A 23,063-nucleotide genomic window follows, 5' to 3' on the forward strand; every position below is an offset into this window, starting at 1 on the left:
GGCAGAGGCTGCCCCAGAGCCGGGCACGTCCCCCCGCGGCGGCCGTGGCCTCCCCGCGCCGTTGGCAGCAGCCCTCGCGTCTCTTCGCTTTCCCTCTCCACGCAGAGAATTTCTCTCCGTGGTGTCCCCACGAGACCCGTTCCCGCCCCGCACCGCCCGCAGCAGTGCCGGCAGCGCCTTCGCTTTCTGTGCCGGTGCGGAGAGCACCGGGAGCCGCGCTGACAGCGGCGGAGGGGAAATAAACCCCGATCGTGTCACGTTCTGCCCTTATGCCTTCAGCTGCAGGAACATATGCTCAAATATGTACGAGTAGTCTAGATTTTTCTCTGCAAATATTTTTACCGCGTCCAAAGATAATATTTCAACAGAAGAATCAAGCCCCGCAGGCTACAGACGGGGCAGCTATATATAACCCGCTTGCTCACTCCGACTCTCCGCACATCGCTCGGGTTATGCAACCCCCATCGCTGCGGTAGCCACCGGCGCGCCCCACGGCTCCGCCCGCCCCGTCGGGGCATTTCCCCCGGGACTTCGTTGCCGCTGCCCGTCCGGAGGAACCGGGACCGGCACCAAGACAGGGAGCGGGGCTGGGCCGGGCCCGGCGGGCGGTGCAGCCTCGCCCCACGCCGATGCGGAGGACCGGCCCGGGGGACGCCGCGGCTCTCCGACGGGCCGCTGCCGGGCGGTGAGTAGAGCCACGGCTGGGACCAGGAGGGGAACCGGAGCGGAGCGGCCCCGGGCCGGGCAGGTGCCGCGGCGGAGCGGGCTGTCCTACCGCCGGGCCGCGCAAGCGCTCGCTCTCCGCCACGCCGGCTGCGTTCCGTTCGCTCCACCTTTTTATTTTATTTTATTTTAATTTTTTTTTTGCGGTGAAGGAAAAACTTCGACGCTCGCGTGTGATTGTTGGCCCGGGGATGGGGGTCCCGTGCCGCTCCGCGGGGCTGGCGGCGGTACCTGCGCCTGCAGAGCACCCGACGTGCCGCTCCCCGCCCGCCCCGACGCAGCTCCCCGCGGCCGCCGAGCCCCGTCCGGGCCGTGGCAGCCCGGAGCCCCGCGCTGGATACGGGCCGGAGGAAGGGAGCGATCCCCCTCTCGGTGCCGGACATCCGCAGCGTGACGCCGGGCTCGGCTCGGCTCCGCTCGGCTCTTCCCTTCCCATCGGCTCCCGGCGCCGTGATTGACACCGCCGCCCCTCCGCCCGCCCCGAGCACATCCCGGCCCTCCCCGCCGGCCGCTCGCCGTGCCCGGGAGGCGGGGAAGGGCCTCCCCAGCCCTTTGACACCGTCTCGGCAGGAGTTTCACTTCGCTTTCGCCGCTACCGCCGCCGCCGCTTCTGCAGGCAAACACCCCCGGCTCCATGTGACGCCTCCCAGCCACTGAACGGGGAAACGCGCCTCTAAGGGAGCCGCTTTCCCTACGTGCAGGAGAAAAGGAGGGGACGGGCGGGCGGCAGGAGGTGGTGGTTGGGGGGAAGGGAAGAGAGGAAATAAATTAATAAACCGCAGGGAAAGAAGTTGAGTGGAGAGAAACGGCGGCCCCGGGGAAAAGCTCCGTGGGGTTTCCATTGGTCCCCGCTCCCCTCTCCCGCAGGGCTCGATGCGGTGCGCGGCACTGTGCGGAGGGACCCGGGAAAGCTGCGTGTGCCCCAGCGCCCTTCCCGGGGGGGTGAGGGGGGGAAGGGTTAGAGTTGTTTTTTTCTTTTTTTGTTTGCGGCGTTTTTGTTGGATTTCTTTCTTCTTTTTTTTTTTTTTTTTTTAGCTTCCCCCCCCGCCCCCCTTCTGGAAGGAGGGGGGTCCCGCTCGCACCTCCCTGGATGGTGCGGTAGAAAGGAGGGGAGTGAGGGGCGGGGGGGGGGGGGCTCGTGGTGGGAGGCTGCCGCGGCTGCTGCTGCTGCATTGGTGTCTCCCCTATGGACGAAAACAGCCCTCTGTCTCCCAAGGCAAATGCTTTCAGTATCGCCTCTCTGATTTCAGTCGCCGCCGCCGCCGAGCACGCAGGGAAGGGAGCGCTGGAGGAGCGCAGCGGCGGCCGCAACGCGCCCGCCCGCCCCACCGCCCGCCCGCAGAAGATGCACTTCAGCACCGTCACCAGGGACATGGAAGGTGAGCGCGGGGCTGCGGGACCGCGACCACCGCCATCACTTCTCGGGGGCTTCCCCCGCGCCGCGGCCGGGCCGGGTCCCTGGGACCACTCGGCGATGCCCCGGGCCCGCAGCCCTCGCTGCTCTCCTCCTCGCTGGAACGAGGTCTCCAAATCCCGGTTGGAGAACGGGGCTCGGTTCGTTCCCGCTCGTCCTCGCGGCCCCCCGAGGCGCTGCAGCATCCCCCGACGGCGGCGGTGCTGCCCGGGGCAGCGGCGGGCCTGAGCTCGGCCCCCGCCGGCTCTGCAACCGCCGTCGAGCCCTTGGAGGCTCCGTCGGAAATAACCCAGGAGATCCCCCCCAGGCCCTCGAGGAGCCTTCCAGCATCGGGGAGGGCTGGCGGCGGCCTCTCGCTCCGCGGCCGCCTGTCACGCCACGCGAGGCCCGCTCGGGCCGGCGGCCGAGGGCTGCGCTCCCGGGGCCATACGAGGTTTCTCGGTGCTTCCGTGGGGCTCCTCTGCCCCGCTCCCCTCTGCCCCCCGGGAGCAAACAGCCGCAAAGCAGAGCCGCTGCCCCCGGCAGCCACTGCTGCTGAGCCAGGGACGTTACCTGAAGCAGCGTCGCTACACGGAAATAAGAGCCGGTTTCTTTCTTTGGGTTTTTCCCCCTCCTTTTGTTTTTGGTGTTTTTTTTTTTTCTTTTTTCTTTCTTTTTCTTTCTCTTTTTCTTTTTTTTTTTTTTTTGGAGGGGTGGTGGGAGGTTTTTTTTTTTTTTTTTTTTTTGTCCCAATTCGTGAGCGGCGAAGGAGGCCTTCAGCAGAGATAACGCGGGCTCTTGGCAGATGTCTCGGGTTTGCAAAGAAACAGAATAGAAAGAAGAAGAGAAGGGGGGAACGCGGCGCCGAGGCGGCAGCAGCGGGAGCAGCGAGCTCTCCGCCTGCCCCGGGGGGAGCGGGGCTGGGGCCAAGCGGAGCGGAAAGGGGGAGGGCCCCGCTGGGCCGGGCGCGGAGGCGGAGGGCACCCCGCGGAGCGGCGCGGAGCCGGAGGGAACGCGGGAGCCGGAGCGGAGCCCTGACCGCCTGTTTTTGGAATGATTTCAGCTATCTCCAGCCCCTGGCTCACCCAGCTGTCCCATTTTTGCGATGTTGCAGCTTTCACGGCCAACAGCCTGAGCAGCCTGAACGCCTCCGGGGGGTACCACCTCTCCCCCTCCCCGGGGGACCCGTACGGACAGCATGAGCCGCCGCACTACGAGCCCTGCACGGCTCAGCAGCACCCGCACCCGCCGCCCCAGCCGCAGCACGGTTACCCCTTCGGCGGGGCGGCGGCGGCCGGGGCCAACCCGCCGCCTCCGGGCCCCGAACCGCCCGAGGGCGCCGGGGGAACCGCCGCGGGGCCCGCCGCCGTCTCGGGCTGCTCCGCGGGGACGGCCGCGGCGGCCAAGGCGCCGGTGAAGAAGAACCCGAAGGTGGCCAACGTGAGCGTGCAGCTGGAGATGAAGGCGCTGTGGGACGAGTTCAACCAGCTGGGCACCGAGATGATCGTCACCAAGGCCGGCAGGTCAGTGCGGAGGGACGCCCGGCTCGGCCAGGAGCCTCTTCCATTCGCCAGGCGGTGTGGGGGAGCGGGGCTCGCTCGGGGCGGTGGGCGCGGGGCCGCCGTCGTTCGATCGTCGCTCTTCTCCCGCGGCGAAGCGCGGGGCGGCCGCGGCCCGGAGGCTCCGGGTGCGGCGGGCAGTGCCGAGCCGCGCTGTGCGCGGGGGTTCCGCCGCCGCTCGAAGGGCCCCGGCCCCGGGTACCCCGCGGGGCTCCGATCTGAGCGCGTCCCTGCAGGAGAGCGAGGGAAAAAGAAAAAAGAGAAAGACAGAACGAACGAACCAGCCCGCGCCGCAGTACGTTTCTAGTACGGGCAGATCCTTTTCTTTCGGCGGGGACTGCGAACAGCCCCCGGTTCTGGCGGTTTGAAGCCTCCGGGACGAGCGCGTTTCCCGGGGATCGAATGACGAGCGCGGCTCCGCCGGCAGCTCCGCTCCGGGGCCGGGAACAAAGGCCTCGGCCTCGTTCGAAACGGGCAAAATGTGGGGAGGGAGAAGTCCCGATGCAGATTGTTAATCACCTCGGTTAATTGCGATCTGCGGAGGGCTGCGCGCTGCCTCCTGCGGGGCGTGCGGTCCCGGGAGGGGGGGAGGGGGGGACAGGAGGGAAACCGGAGCGGGTGCGGGCTGCCCCCGGGAACGGCTTCGAAACTGCTCTCCTCGCGGCGATTTCGGAGTGCTAAAGATGCAAAAATGTAAATATATTCTCATGTGCGTGGTCGCGCATTTCAAACACATTTTGTAACTGCCTCAGCTCGAACCTCCCCCGCCCCGGCGAGGAGCGGCCCCGGGCCGGGAGGGATCCGCCGGCGTTCCCCGCAGCCCTCGGGCCCGGCGCTGCTTTCCGCGGCGGGGAGGGCCGCTCCGGCTCCAGGCGGGACCGCCCGCTCTGCTTTCCTCCTCGCTGAGGACAACCGTTGCGAATAGGAGACTCCAAAAGGGCCCCTAAAGGAGCGAACTCGATTGGAGTCCCGGGCTTTCCTCCTCTTCGTTTAGTTGATGACAACTACAAATCTCCAGACGGGGGTGAGGGGGGGGGGGGGTAAAAATAGGATAAATCGGGGTGAAATCGGCAGGATGAGGCGCGGGGACGGCGCTGCGAAGCGCGCTCTGTGCAGCCCCTCCCGGCCGGCCCCGCTGTTTGTCTAGGTGGCTCTTATCGACTCGGGGTGTTTGTTTTAAAAACTTCGTTTTAAAACAAGAAACACCGGAACTGGAGCTAATGGGGGCTTTTACACTTTTAAAAATAATAATAACAGAGGGAGCTATTGGAAGCGGCCTCCGGAGTTCGCACAGCGTTACGGGGAAGGGGACGCGGCCCGCGGCGCTGAAGGAGCCGGGTGCGGGGCCCCGGGGACACGCAGCCCTCCCGCAACCAGAACGGCCTCGGGAGGTGCTCGGCAGCGCAGCCGTGTGCCCTGGGAGAGAGCCGGGTCGGATCGAGGCTTTATCTCAGGGGGTGTTCGGAGTTCGGTTTTTCAACGACTGCAAATCTTTTCTCCGAAGTGCCGCCCGCTGTTGCTCTCCTGGATTCCTATCCGGGGAGAAAATGCATCCAGCAGAACGGGAGCAGTGCGAACCCCGCCGCGAGGGCGCATCTTCGGCGCGTTCCGAAGGCGCTGCGGGCCGGGCCCGGTGTGAAAACGGAGCTGGGGTCGGGGGGGGTTCTGCCCCGGCCCCTTCTCTTTTCATCCCCGCTGCCCTCGGAGCGGCATCCGCGGCCTCGGCTCAGCCGTGTCCGCGGGGCTCCGCGCGGAGATACGCGGCGTTGGCAGCCCGGGGCCGCCCCGCACTGCCTCGGGAGCGTCGGGTCCGTCCCGCAATCCGTTCGCCCCGCAAAGCTGAGGAGTGGGACCGGCGGGGCAGCGCAGCCGAGCCTAGTCGGGGGGGGAGAGGGGGGGGGGGGGTGGCTCGCGGCGGGACCCCGGTTATCCTTTCGTTCCTGCCGGCCTGAGGGCTTCGTTTGCCTCCCCCTTCGGCCTCACGGATCGCGCCGCTGTTGTAAGCGCTTCTATAAAACTGGCCAATTTTGGAAGGGTAGATGGGGGAACTTAGTTCCCTGGGGCCGCCCGCAGAGGGGTACGTATGTGAGGGCCCGGTCCCTGTCCCGGCTTGGCTGTGCAACAGCCTCGAGCCAGTTCACTTGAAAACATGGTGAAACATCGGGAAAAAAAATATTTTCAACCGTGTCTCCCTGTTGCAAAGTGGGAAGTGGTGGTTCTCGTCGTTCCCTGCACGTTTAGGGTGTTCATAACAACCCGGAGCGCGTTTATTCCTCGGGATGCCGCCAGGGAACACAGCAGCCCCCACCTCTAATTGCGAGCGGCAACCGGGGCACCCGTGGGGCAGTCCGAGGGGAAGGACCGGGGACACTGCGGGGCTCCTGCACCCCGGGCCGACCCCTCGGGGCTCCCCACAGCCTTAAGCTCAGTTTTCTCCTCTCTGTGGCAGGCGCATGTTCCCCACCTTCCAGGTGAAGATATTCGGCATGGACCCTATGGCTGACTACATGCTCCTCATGGATTTCGTCCCCGTAGACGACAAGCGCTACCGGCAAGTACCCCTTCCCCTCCACCCAGCCCTCCCACCCCCCGTTATAACGAACTCTGTGCTGGCAGTGGTGTTTCCCCCCCTTCCCTCCATTTGTGCGGGCACGACCGGGGTGGAGGACAAGTCTCCCCGCGGTGCCCGGCCCAGAGCCCCCTCCTGCCGCTCCGTGTGCACAGCGGGAAACGCTCGGGTGCCCGAGAAATGCCCCCGAGGCTCCCGCAGCGCTCGGGAATGGCAGCGGCTGACTGAACCCCGACCCTGCCCGTGTTTCCAGCGGCGGCACGGGAAGGCCTCGCCGAGCAGCACGGGCCGCGGTGCGGCAGCCCCTGGAAGGCTCAGCGGTGAAAGGCACATTATGCATTTCGCTTCAGATCGGGACGCCGAGCAGGCAGCAATCGCAGGGTCCGATATATAAATATTTGGACAGATATCCAAATTCTCAGGGCGTCCTAGAAATGTTTGCTTGTCAAGGGAAGTGGGATATATAACATCCAATTGAGTATATCTTTAAAAAGTAATGTTTCTGCTGAGCCCAATGGTGTCTAATTCCCCCTGTGCAAACACGGGCTGTAAAGTAAACACGCGGATAGAAGATTGGTTTCTCTGTTTTAAACGTTACTGTTGAATGCGGACTTTCAAAAGAATGGAGCGGGGCCGCACAGCTCCGCTCCCGCTGCTAACCAGCTCGGGGCTGCCCAGGGCGCTGCCGGTCCCCCTTCTCCAGGAGCTGCAGGTGGCCGCGCACTGCCCCGTCCCGCAGGACGCGTTCCCCACGCCCCATTGCGGACCCCATCGGATACCGCTTCTCCCCACGCAACGAGTGCGGCCGCGGTTCGGTGGGCCGGGGGCTGCGGGTGGGCTCCGGGGGGACCGCGGGGCTCGGAGCTGCGGCTGACAGTCCTCCCCCTTCCCCAGGTACGCCTTCCACAGCTCCTCCTGGCTGGTGGCCGGCAAGGCCGACCCCGCCACGCCCGGCAGGGTGCACTACCACCCGGACTCCCCGGCCAAAGGGGCGCAATGGATGAAGCAGATCGTCTCCTTCGATAAGCTCAAACTAACCAACAACCTGCTGGATGATAACGGACATGTAAGCGCTCCCGAGGGGAGGGGACGAGCCCGGGACGTCTCTGCTCCGCGGGTCCCTCCGCCCGCAGCGACGGAGCCGGGCAGGCGGCGGGGCCGGGGCCGCGCTCGGCTCTCTGGAAGCTCCGCCTGGATCAGTTATTGTCTCCTTGCTCGTTTTATCATTCAGATCATTTTGAACTCCATGCACAGATACCAGCCGCGTTTTCACGTGGTCTACGTGGACCCCCGGAAAGACAGTGAGAAATACGCGGAGGAGAACTTCAAAACCTTCGTCTTCGAGGAGACGCGCTTCACGGCCGTGACCGCCTACCAGAACCACCGGGTGAGGCGGCGGGACCGGGCAGCGGGGAGGGGGGGCGAGGGGAGGGGATGGGGAGCGGCTGCCCCCGGGATCCCGGGCTCCGCGGTGCGAAGCATCACTCGCACTTTGTAGAAACGCGCGAGTTCCCCGCTCAGAATCCTGTTACACGCTTTAAAACCAACCCGGGCCACCCCCCATCGGGGCACCGGTCCGCTCAATCGCTTCGCCCCATCGCATCGGCGCAGCGCACGGAGCGGCAGTCCGGCTCACGCTGGCGGATGGGATCCCGCAGCCTCCGCCGCCGCTGTCCCCGTGCCACCCGCGGGGCCGGGCTGCGCCTTTAAGGGCCGCCGAGCCCCTCCCGGCTGGCATTTGCCTGACGGCTCCGGACAGCTGCTCCTTCTCTCCTGCGTTCTATCAGTTTGACCTCTAAGGCTGGAACTGTCACTGAGGGGCTTAGAGTTTGTTTTTCAACCCATTCCGGAAACTCACGATCTCATTATCCGTGGATTTGCTTAAATATAGGGAATGTCCCGCCTTCTCCCCGGCGAATTAAATAAATACATAAGTATGATTTATCCAGCGATTTGTCTTAGCTGCTCCGCTGGTGACCCATGTAACGTGGCGTTTTCTGACAAGTGCACTGGCGCAGCCGCCTCTCCCCGAGCACTGAACCCAGGTTGGGCAGTGCTCAGCCTGCGGGCCCTCACGGAGGGGAAACACACGCTGTGCCCCCCAGACCCCCTCCGCCCTCAGCGCAGCCCACCCGCGTGTGCCCCCCACCCCCCCCCAGCCACCTCCTGCTTCTCCCTGCAGATCACGCAGCTGAAGATCGCCAGCAACCCTTTCGCCAAAGGATTCAGAGACTGCGACCCCGAGGACTGGTGAGGCCGCAGCACCGCTGTTACGGTGCTCAGTGCGCGCGTGGTGCCATGCAGGCCCGGCTGCCGACCCTCGGCCCCGCATCACCGCTCCCTCTCTCCCTCCAGGCCCAGGAACCACCGGCCCGGGGCCCTCCCCCTTATGAGCGCCTTCGCCAGATCCCGGAACCCGGTGTCGTCCCCTGCACACCAGAACGGGACAGAGAAAGGTGAGCGGCGGGAAGGGACGCGCTGCCGTCCGCCGGCACTACCGCCCGTCGTCCCGAGCGGCGCGGTCAGCTTTACGTCCGCGCCCACTCAGACCTAAACCCCTCCGTGCTGCTGCGCTCCGGCAGCTCCGCTGTGTCCGTCCGTGCGGTGCCCCGCTCCTGTTCCCCCGCGCAGCGTTACGCGGCGGCGGTGCTCACGGTGCTGCGCCCTGTCCCCGTCCCTGTCCCCGTCCCCGTCCCCCTGCCGCTCCTCGCCGTGCGCTGACGCGGTGCTCCCGCAGATGCCGCCGACGGCCGCCGGGACTACGAGCGGGACGCGGCGGGCGGCGCGGCGCTGCAGGCCGAGGCCGCGCACCAGCAGCTCATGTCCCGCGTGCTCAGCCCCGCGCTGCCGGGCGGTGCCGGCGGCCTCGTGCCCCTGAGCGGCGGGGGCCGCCCCAGCCCTCCGCACCACGAACTGCGCCTGGAGCCGTCCGCCTCGGAGCCGCTGCACCACCACCCCTACAAGTACCCGCCGGCCGCCGCCTACGACCACTACCTGGGGGCGAAGAGCCGGCCCGCGCCCTACCCGCTCCCCGGCATCCGCGGGCACGGCTACCACCACCACCACCACCATCACCACCACCATCACGTCAACGCGGCCGCCAACGTGTACTCCCCGCCCGCCCCGCCCGCCAACTACGACTACGGGCCGCGATAACGCGCCTCGCGCCGCCGGTCACCATCCTCCATCCCCACACCCCACCTTCCCGCCTTTCCCCTCTGTCCCGCCTCTCGAGCGAGCCCATTGGCCAGCTTCATCTGATCGACGTCCGCGCCGGCCAATCCCGCACCGCCGGGCTGTGAGGGAGGTGGCGGGCTGCCCCGCGGCTGCACTTTGAGAAACAAAGCCATGTGCCGCTCTCTCCCTTCTCCCGCTCCCTGGGGCTGGCGGATATCCGGGATATCCCGGGAAGAGGGCGGGGGAACGGGGAGCGGTGACGGACGGAGCGGGGACAGAGCCCCGGGGAGCGGCGGAGGGGGAAGGGATCTGCTGATCCCTGTGCTCGGGGGGTGGGGGTGCTGCCCCACCCCGGGGCCCGTAGGGCGCTTCCTCCCTGTGCCCCACTCCCGTTTGGCTGCCCCAGGCTGCAGCGGTCCCAAAGCACCTGTCCGCGCCTTGCTCCGCTCCCCTTTTGAAGCTGGTAAGTACTTCTTGTCCTGAAGTTTCTCCTCCTTCGGTGGTGAGGAGATGAGAGCCTGTTGGTCGCACTTCGCCAGCGACGTGCTTTGAGAAGCTGGCTTGTGTTTCTTGTCCAAAGCTCTCCGGCCATCAGTCCTCCTGTGTTCAGAGAAGGTACTGAGCACCTCGGCCGTGTTGGTATACAGTATTATAAATGCGTTCCTGATTCTTCCGCTATGAAGAGGGGTCATTGTTATTATTATCCTTATTATTTTTGGAGTCCTCTGTCCGTGTTTGCGTGTTTTCACTTCAGACTGCAACTGTTCACTGGTGTCTTTTAGAGGATAACCCTTCTGTTGTGCAGGTGGCAATGATAGCAGCAATGCTTATTCCATCTCTGGCAGCTGGCACTGGGCTTCCGAAACGTTGGAAGGGTGTGAGAAGGGGTGCAGGCTAACGGGGACGTGTCATGTATTTTTTTTTTTCTGATATAAAAAAATATATCTGGATCCATGAAAGAGAGTTGTGCAAGAAATATGTATTTTTTTTTAATTTTTATTTTTTGCCATTTGCAGTGAATTGCGATTCTTAGCGTCTGACAAAACCGTAATTAATGTTCTCAGAAAGGCTGATGTAAGATAGCTTTGTGCTTAGCTCTCTGATGTGCTCTGTTGCTTTGCTGCTGTTATTTCACAGTTTTCAGTTATGAATTGTTATCTGTAAACGGATTAGTGCCAAAGCTTTGGTCAAACCTTTAATGAAGTTGTTATATTTATTATTTCTTTCAAAGATTATACAAACATTTTTTTCTTGATAGTTGCAACATAAGGGAAAAGTGAAGACAACCAAAGAATTGTATCTGCAAACAGTGTAGATAATTGTAGATATTTGTAGATATATGTAGATAATCGTGTTACATTTAAATTGAAAAGACATTGACATTTATAAATGCTTTTCCTCTTCTTTCTCCTCTTTACTTTTCTGTTACTTCTGCGTGTTGATCAGTTTGTCTGCTCGGAAGTTGAAGCCTCCCCTGCAGGAGGAGGCCGTGAAATGAGGGATGCTCAAGTGGGGCTCCAGGAGTTGTTTATGCTGAGCAAACAGTGGATCTTCATAGGTGGTTGCCCCCTCCCTTTTGTCTCCCCAGTTGCTGGTGGTCTCCCCTTTTTTCAGCAGCTTGCAGGGTGGGGGTCTTATGTTGAGTGGATATGATATGCTTCTCTTTATGTTCGTTAGCACCTGCTTTCTTTAAGCATACAGAGTGCAGCAGGAGGTGCTGCTGGCTCTCACTGCCACGCTCTTTTTCAGTTGCATTTTGCTTCCCAAGCGGTGAGAGGACTGAGTGTCGCAAGACGTCAGGACTAAACTGTGCTCTTGCAGAGGGTGACTCTGTAGGAAGAGCAGTGTATCTCCTTTGGAAGGCAATCGCAGAACTTTCACCTATGGCTGAGGGCGCTGGGCGGTCCTCTGTGCTGTCCTGCAGGAGCAGGGAGCCCCGCTGGGAATGGGAAGGAGAGAACACGAAACTGTATCAAGCCTGTGTTTTAAGTGTTAAAATGTTTCCACCCTTTCGATGATGGCTTTTAACTGTCATTTTGCAAGCTGCTTTCCCACGTTAGTTTCAGGCTTGCCAGCAGTCTGCTTTGCACCTTGCTTTAGCCCTTCAAGCAGGCTGTGTGAGGACTTTCACCAGGATTTCTTCCTGTGAGATGTCTGCATTTTGCTGGGTGAGAGTGTTCCAGGTATAAAAAACACGAATGATTATTTTTGTCATAACAGAAAATTCACTTACAGCGAGCAAACGTGCAGAAGTGCACGATGCTGTGCTTGGAGCAGTGGGAACCTTTTGAAAACTACAGAAAAGCTGCAGTGCTTTAATTCCACCATACCCACCAGCCAGTTAGTTGAGGCATATCGTGCACAGCCTGTGCCTTATTTATGCGTTCCATTTGAAAAATGACTTTGTATGATTTGATTACACGTATGTTTAAACTTCACTCAGTACCTGCTGTCACTGAGACCCACGGCACATACCTGAAAGAAACCTGCAGCATTTCCAGACAATACTTCCACTTACGGTTGCCTCAAGTTGCACATAGTGCTGTGTATTTAAGAGCTGCTGGTAAAACAGGCCTGAGCACCGGGGGTACAAGCATCCTTTGTTTCTCCCAAAGATTACTAGAGAACAAATTAGCCATGTGGCTCCATTTTTCAGAGGTACAGGCTGAATTTTCTGGTTGCTTCAAAAGTCTGAAGAACGCATTGCTTGCTCCAGTGGGTAAATAGAGGATTAGGCACTCACAGATGAAACAAGGGAGGTCTTTGCTTGATCAGTTACACAACACAGGGGGGTACTCCAGGCTTCTGGGAGCTTGTTTTGTTGTTTTTCCTTGCTAGAGGATCTGACTGAATTCAGTGTAGGGATACAAATGCGGGGTGAGATTTAACAGTACTTTGTATTCATGAATGCTGTTTACACACTGTACTGATTTATTTTTTCAATTTGTCCTGCTCATGGACAGCCTGCTGACCCTCTGGGTGGAACTGGGGGGGTCACCAGGAGATGCCTCTCAGCACTCAGGGAGCTGGGGTCTCAGTCATTTCAAGTGCCCATGCGCACAGGACTGCAGTAAGTAGTAGAAGTCATTGCAGCCGTTGGGCTGGTCAGGATATGGCTGCATCTGCTTCTGTCACTGCTTGCTCTGTACAGCTGTTGAGCCCTGTTGGCTTTTTCTCAGCCTGGTTTGGTGGCTGTGATCCACCTCTGTGGTCACAGAGAACAAATATTCACCTGCATAATCATTTTTGCATACAATAGGATTCTGGTTGGTGTTTAGGGGATCTTTATGTCCAAACGTCTGCTCCCCATGAGCAGAGCCAGCCCCCACACACCACACCTCTGGCCACGTAGCAGGTCGTGGCTCTTGCTGGATGTCTCATTTCTGTCACTCTGCATCCTTTGCCAGGAAGTACAGCCCTCCCCCCCCCCCACCTCAGTGCTGGGAATGCAGCACCCTTGATGGTGTTCCTTGGTTCTGTGTCCCCCCCCCATCTCTGTTCCATTCCCCCTAGATAAAGAAGTGACAAACAGCTCAAGCAGCAGTAGGTGTTCTCCTTGCAGAGATGAGGGTTGTAGCCTACTGGTGGGGGGCTGGCACAGAGGGAAGCATTGCAGTTCCAGTTTCTCTGTGCCTCTGGTTCTCTGTTCTCTGGTTCCACTGTGCCTTGCTCTGCTAGGGAGGGAATTCAAGGGGGGCAGTGCTGCAGGACCGCTTCCAGCAGGAGCCCCCTGTGTGAGCAGCAAGGGACAGCCCAAGGCCCAGAGCAGCCGTGCAGAGTGACCTGGATTCTGTGCCTGTAGCAGGTAAACATTTCTGGACTGCTGCTGACAGTTTCTTTCTGCTCTGGAGCTCCCATCCACCCAGGGCAGGTGTTCTGGAGGACAGGGAGGGTCTGCCTGAGCTGGGGACTTCCCAGTTCTCCCCCTGCCTGAGTGCCCGCGGGGCTGCCTGTCTCGAGGCTGCTGCTGCAGTGTTAGGGCATCCCTGCAGCACTGCTGTGCCTCTGGCCGTGCCCGAAGAGCAAGCTCCCTCCAGAGGGAAGAGCTGCGCATCGCACCAAGTGGATTAACACCTGGAAAATGAGCCCTTAAAACTTTTGCCTGAACTTGCAAATATACAATCTGAGAGAAAAATACAGATTTGGCTTGGAAACCTGAGACGTGAACTTTAAAGCACACAGACAAGAATAAGGAAGTGGAGTCACCCGAGGGATGGCATGTGAGGGTACTGAGCCTGCAGTAACTCTGCCGTAGCTGTAAGCCTCTGCTATGAGATGCCCAATCAAAATAGCATGGAGGATAGTAGGTATGTCATGGGTTTTTCAAACATAGGATTTTTTCCCCTGATAATAATTCTAATTCCCTTGATTTATCTAATGTACAAGAGTGTGTGACCCCAGGTGAAGGTAACCATGTCCAGAGGCTGCTATGAATGGCCGTCCATAAGTAGGGCACGTGCTTCTGTCCTGTGCTCTCGATTAAAGCAGCATACACCCACGGTCTGTGTGAAGCTCACTGGTGTATGAGGTTTGCTGATCTCCATGCACAGTATTTCATACTTCATCTGTGCAGCGTGTTGTACACGTGATTGAGGTGAGGAGCAGGAGCTGGGTTGGAAGGTGTACATTCATTTTGAATAATCTGGCAGTGCCCACATGTGCTGTGTGGGTGTGTGTCAAACGCTGCTCCTCAGAGGTCCCCCTCCATCAGGAAGTGTATGTGAAGCACTGCATGTGTTGCATATGCTAGAAAAATGCACTCACTCCCACCATTAATGGAAATGACCTATTGTGAATTTACCAAAGATACTATAGTTTTATAAATTGGCCACATATGTCTGTGTAATATATTTATTATATCGCATTTCATAGCATTTCTGTTTTATGAAATTCAGCCTTGAATATGTCACATATGTTTTGCATATATATGCAATAGCCGGCCAAGTATATCCAAGTAAAGTATGATAAATGTGTTCTTTCCATATGGGAAATTAAATGTTTTTCCAGATTAAAAAAAGTTTATGAAGAGCAGCCTATACAAAATAATTAAAATAAATCACTCACTTTTATTCTGGTTAAAATTATTACTTTGAGCCGGTAGCAAAGTGATAAAGAACAAAAGCCATAGAAGTCACATTTAGGACCTAATTCTATCAAGATACTGAGCGTTGTGATGGTGAAGAGAATGTGTGCATTCTGAAGGCTCTGTGGTGTAAAGTCAGGAAGCCTGAATCCCATCTTGCAGCTTGAGAAAGTAAGTGCCCCTTCTAAGCGGGTCTGGGTGCCAGTACCCAGCATGGGGGTGTGCAGGCCAAACCTTCCTGTGCTGAACATCTTAGAGGGCAGGGCAGGATGGTGAGAGGGAATGCAGCAGCTCTTCTCCTGCTCTGATGCTGTTTGAGCACTGCCTTGGGTTTATTTCTGCAAACGTGACGTGGGTCTTTCATGCTGTTCCCTTTCCTGCTTGTTGTCATCTGCTTTAAACCAGACGGGCTCAGGTGATAGCACTCTAGAGACTCCATGTCTCTATTTAGCACGATACTAAGTCTGCGTGCCATCAAAGTGTCTGAGCAAAAAATACCTGCACAGACAGTGCTTACCATGAGTGTTGCATTAAAAGCAGTCTGCCTGCTCCTGAGAACGCGGCGGATCCGTAATTCGCTGAGATTTCTTAATAGCAATTTTTTTAAGCTAACCATTAAGACAAATACCACATCTCTCCTGTCTGCCGTGCTGAATGTTATTACGTTGTCTCAGTGCACTCACCTTCCTCCTACCTGTGTCAGAACTCCTGTACAGCAAGCCGTGCTGTAGGGGCCTGGAATGTGTGAGCGTGATGTGCTGGAGCTGGAGAGCTGCTCTCACTCAGCATTTCAAGGTGCTCCCTGCGCCCTCTGACCTGATGCAGTCAGGATCAATCATCCCCGCAGACAGTAGGAGGGATTGTGGCTGTCTGAAAATTGCCACAGGATTCGTTTGGTGGGTTTTCTATGCTCTAATTTATGCACTCTGAATAAAATGTGAGGAAATAGCATTCCAGCTGTAACCTCAGTTTGATGTATCATCTTTTTTTAATTAGAATTTCTAATTGGACAATTGTCAGAATAAGTGTTTGCACTGCTGTGTCACTCTGCTGTAAGGAGTTAGTGCAGCTCTGGGCTGGTGCAGTGTGTGGCTGCCTGCACAGCCCAGGCCCTCCTGCTGCTATTGCTGAGTGCATCTCTGGGTGAGCACGGGGTTATTTGCAGGTGCATGTGGTTGGTTACAGGATTTCCTAATGGTCCAACCCCTTTGAACAAGGATGGTGGGCCAGTGACAGCAAGCACTTCTGAAGCTGATTTACAGGCTCTAAAAGACAGACCTATCTCTTCACCTCCTGCTCAGTCTAGGTGCTCTTTTCTGTGCCATCCTTCTCCTACGGGGCCTCTGGCACCTTGCTGGAGGTGCTTGGCTTCTGGGGTCTTTGTTCTTCGAGAACCAAACCCTGACAGGGGCACGCTGCTGCTTCCACTTGAGTTTTGTGCCCTCGGGATGCTGGCTGTGTCTTGACCAAAAAGGATGTGGGTACGTGGTGTGGTCAGGGGACAAACAATTTGGCTACTTGCTCTGTGCTTAATGTGGTGTTGGCAAGTCGTTAGAACAAGTGTGCTTCAATTTTAAGTCCGTTGAAAATGTTCCATTTCTGCCTGCTGTATCTGATAGGGCAGCACGTTTTTTGTTGTGTTTAATTTCATACTGTGAGATCCTCAAATGAACTGCCAAAAACCACTGTGATCTTAATTCTTGTTAGTTTTCTTCACGTTATAAAATAAACCTCCAGTGCATGGATTAAATGGAGCCAGGCCTACTTGTAAAGTTACTCTAGCGTGGGGATCCAGGCTGGAATTTCAGACTACTACAAAGAAAAAGCCATTCTTTTTTTCTTATTCATGCCATCACTTTTTGGTAGCACACACACCAAGAATGGTTGTGCTTAAATATCAAACCTTCTGTCTCAGCACTGCTTTAACATGGTGTAGTGTTAATCCAGATAGTCATGGGCCATGTTTTATTTAATCATCCACACTTTCACACCACATACATACAGCCAGAAATGGAAACACGTTGATTTAGTGCTCAGTAATCCTTGTTTAATCCCTCGTCCTTTGGTTTGCATCATTACAGTGTCTCCTGCAGTAGTCGGCATTCAATCTTTGTTCTTGGCAGACTGAATTAAAGGAAAGATTTATTAAATTTTAAGAAGTTGGCTTTGTAGGTGCATCTTAGCTAAACACCAAAACAGTCCACAAACCAACACTGTCTTAACTATAAAAATGTTCTTAAAATACAATCCAAGTCAAGCTGCACAGAGTAATTTCTCAGTGTACTCACGCGGTGCATTGCGCAGGGCTGCATTTAACAGCTGCCTTGTTGCAGGCCCTCACCCTACTTCCTTTTTCACTCATTATTAGAAATACAGTTAATCTCTTCCCTTTCTCATCTACGCCTAAGACTGCAATGCTTTATGGCCCATGTAGTGATAAGAGAAAGGGGTTGGAACTAATGGATTCATTTGCAAAAAATATTGGGGGGGTCAGAGATCACCATTCATTCCAGTGGTGATAAATATCCCATGTAATTGCTGAACAAACGTTAGTGTTTGGGATTTATTTCTATTAGTTTATGAATGCTGGTTGCTTTCTTCCTTCTTGTAGTGCCAAGACAGTGATTCTCAGGAGGAAGCCCTTTGTAATAGTTTAGCTGTCATCACCTTCACTCCGAACAAAACCCTCCAGGCCAGGTACAGGCTAGCCCTATTCCTTTCTGGTCTGTGATATTCCAGAGCTAATTCCAGCAGCTTAAGGTGGCTCCTTACTCAGTCCTGCTGGCTGAAATGTGGACAGATAACCATGCTTGTTTTACAGTTGTGAAGAGCTTTAGCAATATTCCCCCCCTCCCTTCCCTCCAAAAATATTTTACTTTTCTAGTAGCTATCAGATATCTGCATTTCAAAGTCTACATAAACATAGACTGTCCTTCTTGTTGGAAATTATTCAGCTTTGGGGAAGTCCAGGTCTGCTCCTTAAGCAACTAAACTTCAAGAAAACTGTAACTCAAGTTCAAACTGTGGCATTTAGACTCAGCTGTACACCAAACTAATGTAGTCTGAACTAATGTAGTTCATTTCAAGGAAACTGTAATGTGAAAAAACTCAAAATCCCCTTTACTGTTTAAAAAAATTAATAGTGATCTGCAGTGGTAAAGTATGGATAGTGCTTCAGTAAGGCAAAAGGAACGAGTGAACTGTAGGGTGGATCTGTTCTTGCAAGTGGATCTGTACGTGTCCTTCCTCTCAAAGCTAAGGAAACTCTTCACCTCTTCTTCAGTCTGCTAGTAGGAATACAGATACAGCTTGTGCTCTCATTCTCTATTTGTATTTGCATGATTGAGTTTAATTTATGCCTGTCTAGTCAGATAAATATGTAACCCCTAGCAAAAGGCAGTGATTTTGATGTGGTGGCACACAGTGTATGTTCAAAAAGACCCATTAGCAGCAAATTGTTGTGTCCCTTCATAGTTGATTTAGACAGCAAGTGGCATTTTCTGAGGGAAGAATGTACTCAGAGTTTCTATCTGTGTCTGTGAGCTAATAGGACTTCTAACTCTAATGCAGATGTCTGTTCTCCTGGGGTGGGTGGGTGGCTGCTGCCTCTGTGCCAACATTTGCATCAAGTTATTTTCTACTGTGGCTGCAAGGTCCTTCATTAAAACCACACTCTGCATACTACTTTGAGACCTGGGTCTACAACCTGGCTATGTCCTTTTAAAAACTGATTGTGAGATTGTTCTCATACAGCAGAATTGCTATGAATTCTGCTTACAGAGCACACCTGAAATGGAGGAGTCGGTGCTCTCAAGGGGGTTCTTCTGGCAGCAGCTGTGTGGAAGGACCCTGTCCTCCTCCATATGGCTCCAGGCCTGGAGGCTCTTGTATGGCACAGGCAACCCCTCCTTTGTGTGGGAGGTGGGTGATGTGTGGAGATAGAGCCATTATCATCTATGCAACCCTATCTGATAGATGTAATGAACACCAGCACCACCCTTTGACTCAGGATCGCTCAAAATTAGGATTTACCTTTTTACTGCAGTGTGCTCATCTGAGCAGCTGCCCAGTAGTAAAGAAACGCTTGAAGAAATGAATTATTACAAGTGTCATCACACTCCAAAAGCTGCAAGACCAAATTTTCGTTAGAAAAGCTGGTAAAACAGTGTGCTGCTTCTGTGATAGCAGCAAGCCTGGGGCTTAGGTCAGGCTTTTGTTTCTGGAATCTTTTGATGCTGCAGTTCACGGCAGTTCTGGTGAGGCTTTCTCTGACCAACCTTGTAACAACGCAGAGAAAACGTTTCCAATAAAACACCAACAGTGCAGAACCTGCATGACACAAAGCACTTCTGTTTGTAAAGCTGAGTTTTATAGTCAGTTTTAGATAGTTTTATAGGACACCTCCACTGTAAAAAAAAAATTGCATCCTCCATGACCTGGCTTCAGCAAGTGCTTCTGTGAGACAGTTGTAACAGCATTTTTGTGACTCAAAACGTACCAGACGTGGGGCACTCTGTCCACAGATATCTCCTTGTTGTAGTCAAAGAATGCTAATGTGTCACGAGTCAAAAAAACCCTTTGTGAAAGGATTTCAGCTTCCGTGACCACGGAGATGACAAGTTAATGGATCCGTTTGCACCGTGTGGATAAGGATTTATCCATGAAATTCCCCTACACGTTAATGTGAGTTGTGAGGCTGAATCCCAGACTTGCCATGCTGAAACTTACCCGAACTCTCCAAGGAGAAGGCGCTAATTGGATTGCCGAGTTTAAATCCTTCAGCTAGTCAGTCCATGGAAAGGATTTAGCACTGGCTCTGTAAAAGGCTTTACATAGCTTTGCAGTGCAGTGCAGGGGAAGGTTATTTTTCCCCTTTTCTTCTTGTGATTAATTGTGAGACTTGAGGTGACAGGAGACATAATGAAATTCATAAATGCCAAAGGCCGTCCCTAGTCACATTCCTGGCTGTTGGTTTAAGTTAGAAACTGACAGAAGTGCGAACAAATCAAGGTTGCTCTGATAGCCTTTCACTTACGGGGAAGAAAAAGTAACTGACAGTGAAAAAGCACTGGAGGTGGTTTAATGGGTATAAGTTCTCACAGAAGAGTGATACTTTGCGCTGACACCGACTCTTACATACGTAAATGACTTACGAACAGAGATGTTCTGCCCCCACACAAGTCTCAGAGATTCCAGTTCTTTTTCCAGAAATTGGCCCAAGTTATTTTAGCAACATGCCAAAGGAAAGCTGTTGCAAAACCTGTAGCAGAGCTCAGGGGGACGTGTGCTCTGTCTCTGTTCATGACTGGCCTTGCTCCGCTTGTTATAAATTTTAGAAGTCAACTCCCCTCTCTGGGAGACAGAACTTTCCCTGTGAACAAGCAGCATAAAAAACTTAATCTGGCAATTTCCAGGGACTCACCTCAGCCTGGAAAAACATTCTACTACTTCCCCAGATCGAGGTTTGAGTTACAGTATAAGGAGTTGCTTCGTCGATCCTCCTCTCCTAGTGCACAGCAGCGCAGAACGTATCACGTCTGAGTATATATTGACCAGATACTGATGCGGTGATCTTTTGCACCAGCTGCCAGCAGCCTCTCGCTGGGGGTTTTGTGGTCTGAGAAGGACACTGAATGGACAGTTGCTGTGTGGTAGTCGAGCACTGCTAAGGGCTTCAGTTTTTTCCAGCCGAAGATCCTGATGCGATGATCCCACCCTGCCGTTGCTACAATCTTCTTGTCCGGACGGATGGTGATATCAGATATGCCAGCGTTGACAAGTCTGTGCGTTTGCTGAACCTGTGTGAGAAAGTTATAGATGAGCTCGAATTGTTTAAAACAAGCAGAAGCAAATGGGACCTTCTGGGATTTTAGGAGGTACAGTACCCACCCATACACACACTGGCATCACATGAGTGCTTTTCTCCGTGTGGCAGATAATGCATTAGCGAGAAAATTAACTTGAGCTTAACCATCTCCAGCACCATTCCCTAAAATATGCTTGTACGTTTTCAGTTTGCATTGCATTTAAAGCTTTTTGTATTTGGTCACAGGTGAAGCTCTGTGTCAGGGGTCTGACACTGAGAATCTCACTGCTCAGCTTTGCCCTTCAGCTCTTCTGGCATGAGCAGCAATGTTCTGAGTATCTTCCCCTCTCCTGCATTATTCCCATGCTGAGATTCTGAACTGGCATTTAAACTCCCTGCTACTATTTCTACTACTGTAACCCCTCACGAAAGCCCCAGTAAGCTGTGGTAGTATTTACCACAGCCTTGAGAAAGGAATGCTTCCAGGAATTACGTTACAGTGTCAGGAAATCTGTAGTTCTAGTGCCTCTTCCCAAGGGACTTATTTACAGCAAATTCCAAGAAGGGGATTACGAGCAAGTTATTAATTTCCACCTTGGAAGGCTTTTGTTTCTGCTTGCAGACTACTGCAGCATGAGTTTCCGAGGGGCACAATTAAACTGGAAGGTATTGAGCTTCCTTCTTGACACACTGGGCACAGCTCTTGAAATGAAAACTTCACTGTCATGAACTTCCCCTGAAACACCAGAAAAACCCCACGTAATACATTTTTGCTATTCTCACCTCAGATAACTTACATTAGTCAGCAGTCTGTCCCTGAAACACATGCAACATGTGTTGAAATAGCCTAGCTTTGTCACAATGGGGGAGACACCTTTTAAGTAAGTGTATGCTGATCTTGACATATGGGTATTTGTAAGCACAGCTAGAGATTACATTTGGAAATGACACATTCATGCTACTGTCTACATAAGACTAAACCATCCTGAAGCAAAGCTTAATGTAATGCAGCGCGTGTTGTCTGCTGTTCTCATGGAAAGAGAAGGCACTGGAAAGCACATTTGTGTCTGAGTAACTTCCCTTCGTGATGAACACTCCACGATTCCATGATGTTCCAGGACTACAGTACAGGATTACAGAGCATATATTAACTGCAGGTTGTGTTAGCTATAATATTGGACTCAGAAAACTGGAACTCCAGACACGGTGGTCAGAGTGACTTTCAGACTGAACTCATCTTGGCATTTCTCAGCAGCAAAGCTAGAAGCAGTTATTTCCCAACGATGCACCGACTGCCTGGCACGAGCAGCAACACACGCAGGTTCACTGAGGAAAAGGCCCAACGAAACATGACATGCTCACTGCCCCCATACAGTTCTCTTTTAAACAAGACTCGATAAATGTGTCTTCAACCAGTTCACCAACAGGGGCTGGCAAGTCTTGCTGAGCCTGCTGAGCAGCGGGCAGCTGTACGTGGGCCTCCTTGCAGCGCTGCTCCTGCAGAATGTCTGCTTTTTGCTGATGGGTGCTTTTCTTCCAAACTCCCCAGCTGCAGTAATGTCTCACAGCTTCAGTGGGATTTTTGTTGGCATTTGTCTATTGGAAGGGGAGGAGCTGTTACATCACCAGCTTGGCAGCTGGAAGTAAGATGGGTCTTACTCTGTAACTGAGATTATTAGCTAATGGCTATAGCCAGTCCTGGGTGTGGTGCTTCCCATCATTACTGTCAATTATGTAGGTAAGATCCATACAGCAAAATCAGGACGACTGGGTGAAATTGCATGTCAGCAGCACGCTACAACTTGAAAATGAAGCCTATAATGGAGATGCCTTTTGGCTATGGAACATGAGGGAACAGTGGGCATTTGTGCGTGATTTGCAAATACAGGAGGTGAGAGAGGAAAAACAAAGAATAACTTGCTCAAGATTTTAGCAGCCGGGTGAAATCCTGTTGCCAGGATTTGTCCATCCCATCAGTAACAGGCGAATACCATAGCCAAATACATACCAACATTATTTCCTAATCAGAAAGCGAACATAGAATTAAGCAAACAAAGGCACAAACAGGCGAGCTTCTTTCAGCCAGTCATGACCAAGGACACTCATACCTACTAGCAGACACATTAAGAAATGTTGATGTGCTGAGTCCTCAGCATACACTATCTGTGATTTTGCTTCTTAAAATCTTTCTCTCCTACACCAAAGTTATGTTTTTAAGCCACGTTTTTAGAAAAAGTAGCTGATACAGCAAAGATTTCAGCTTTAGCATTGGAGGGAAAAACCTCAGTAACTCAACCAACAGAACTAGCGTGCTTCCTTTCACTACAGCTTTCACAGAATCTCCTCCTTGCCATGTACACCGTAGGGCGCTTCTCTGAAGGCTGTATTTTAGTTCTGCTTCATTTATTCACCTGTAGAAGCTGTTTACCTCCTACTTTCTATCACAAATGTAATCACTTAATACTATCTCAGCCAAATCAGAAGGCTCATAACCAATCCAGTCATTTGCTGACAGAGATGATTTCAGCAATTGTCTTGTAGAAGACAATGTGCCACTTTCCCCATAGTGATAAACGGTGGAGTACCTTCATCATCTACTCACTGACACTGGAACACTGCCACAGAAAACAGAGCTCAAGTACCATCATTGCGTCATTATTTCTCCAACAGCAGATAACTATGCACCACATTTACTTATTAAAACCTTTTAGAATAAAAATAATGTGCCACTGAGTGGCTTTCCACCATCTACC

The 23,063-nt window shown here is 54.1% G+C and overlaps 2 protein-coding genes across 6 annotated transcripts in view; one reads left to right on the plus strand and one right to left on the minus strand.

The window, feature by feature from the left end:
* Nucleotides 1-1,159: 1,159 nt before the first annotated feature.
* Nucleotides 1,160-9,707, plus strand: TBX1 (T-box transcription factor 1). 3 transcript variants are annotated; one of them, XM_065739021.1, is made up of 9 exons: nucleotides 1,160-1,456; nucleotides 1,974-2,102; nucleotides 3,180-3,639; nucleotides 6,125-6,226; nucleotides 7,139-7,310; nucleotides 7,476-7,631; nucleotides 8,427-8,494; nucleotides 8,600-8,700; nucleotides 8,982-9,707. In XM_065739021.1, the coding sequence occupies exons 2-9, from the start codon at nucleotides 2,069-2,071 to the stop codon at nucleotides 9,398-9,400; spliced, it is 1,512 nt and encodes a 503-aa protein (XP_065595093.1). In that variant the 5' UTR covers nucleotides 1,160-1,456; nucleotides 1,974-2,068; the 3' UTR covers nucleotides 9,401-9,707. The 3 variants fall into 3 exon arrangements, with proteins under 3 accessions (XP_065595093.1, XP_065595091.1, XP_065595092.1); XM_065739019.1 differs by lacking the exon at nucleotides 1,160-1,456 and having other exon boundaries at nucleotides 1,662-2,102; XM_065739020.1 differs by lacking the exon at nucleotides 1,160-1,456 and having other exon boundaries at nucleotides 1,663-2,102; nucleotides 3,231-3,639.
* A 9,932-nt stretch (nucleotides 9,708-19,639) lies between these two features.
* GNB1L (G protein subunit beta 1 like) overlaps nucleotides 19,640-23,063 on the minus strand; it is a 30,178-nt gene continuing 26,754 nt past the window's right edge. For all 3 annotated transcript variants that reach the window (XM_065738674.1, XM_065738673.1, XM_065738672.1), the window contains one exon: nucleotides 19,640-20,302. In XM_065738674.1, the coding sequence (XP_065594746.1) occupies nucleotides 20,036-20,302 (267 nt within the window). In that variant the 3' untranslated portion in view covers nucleotides 19,640-20,035. The remainder of the gene's footprint in view (nucleotides 20,303-23,063) is intronic.

Source organism: Cyrtonyx montezumae, unplaced genomic scaffold (genome assembly GCF_038088225.1).
Source record: "Cyrtonyx montezumae isolate F1298 unplaced genomic scaffold, pur_monq_1.0 scaffold_23, whole genome shotgun sequence".
Lineage (NCBI taxonomy): Eukaryota > Metazoa > Chordata > Aves > Galliformes > Odontophoridae > Cyrtonyx > Cyrtonyx montezumae.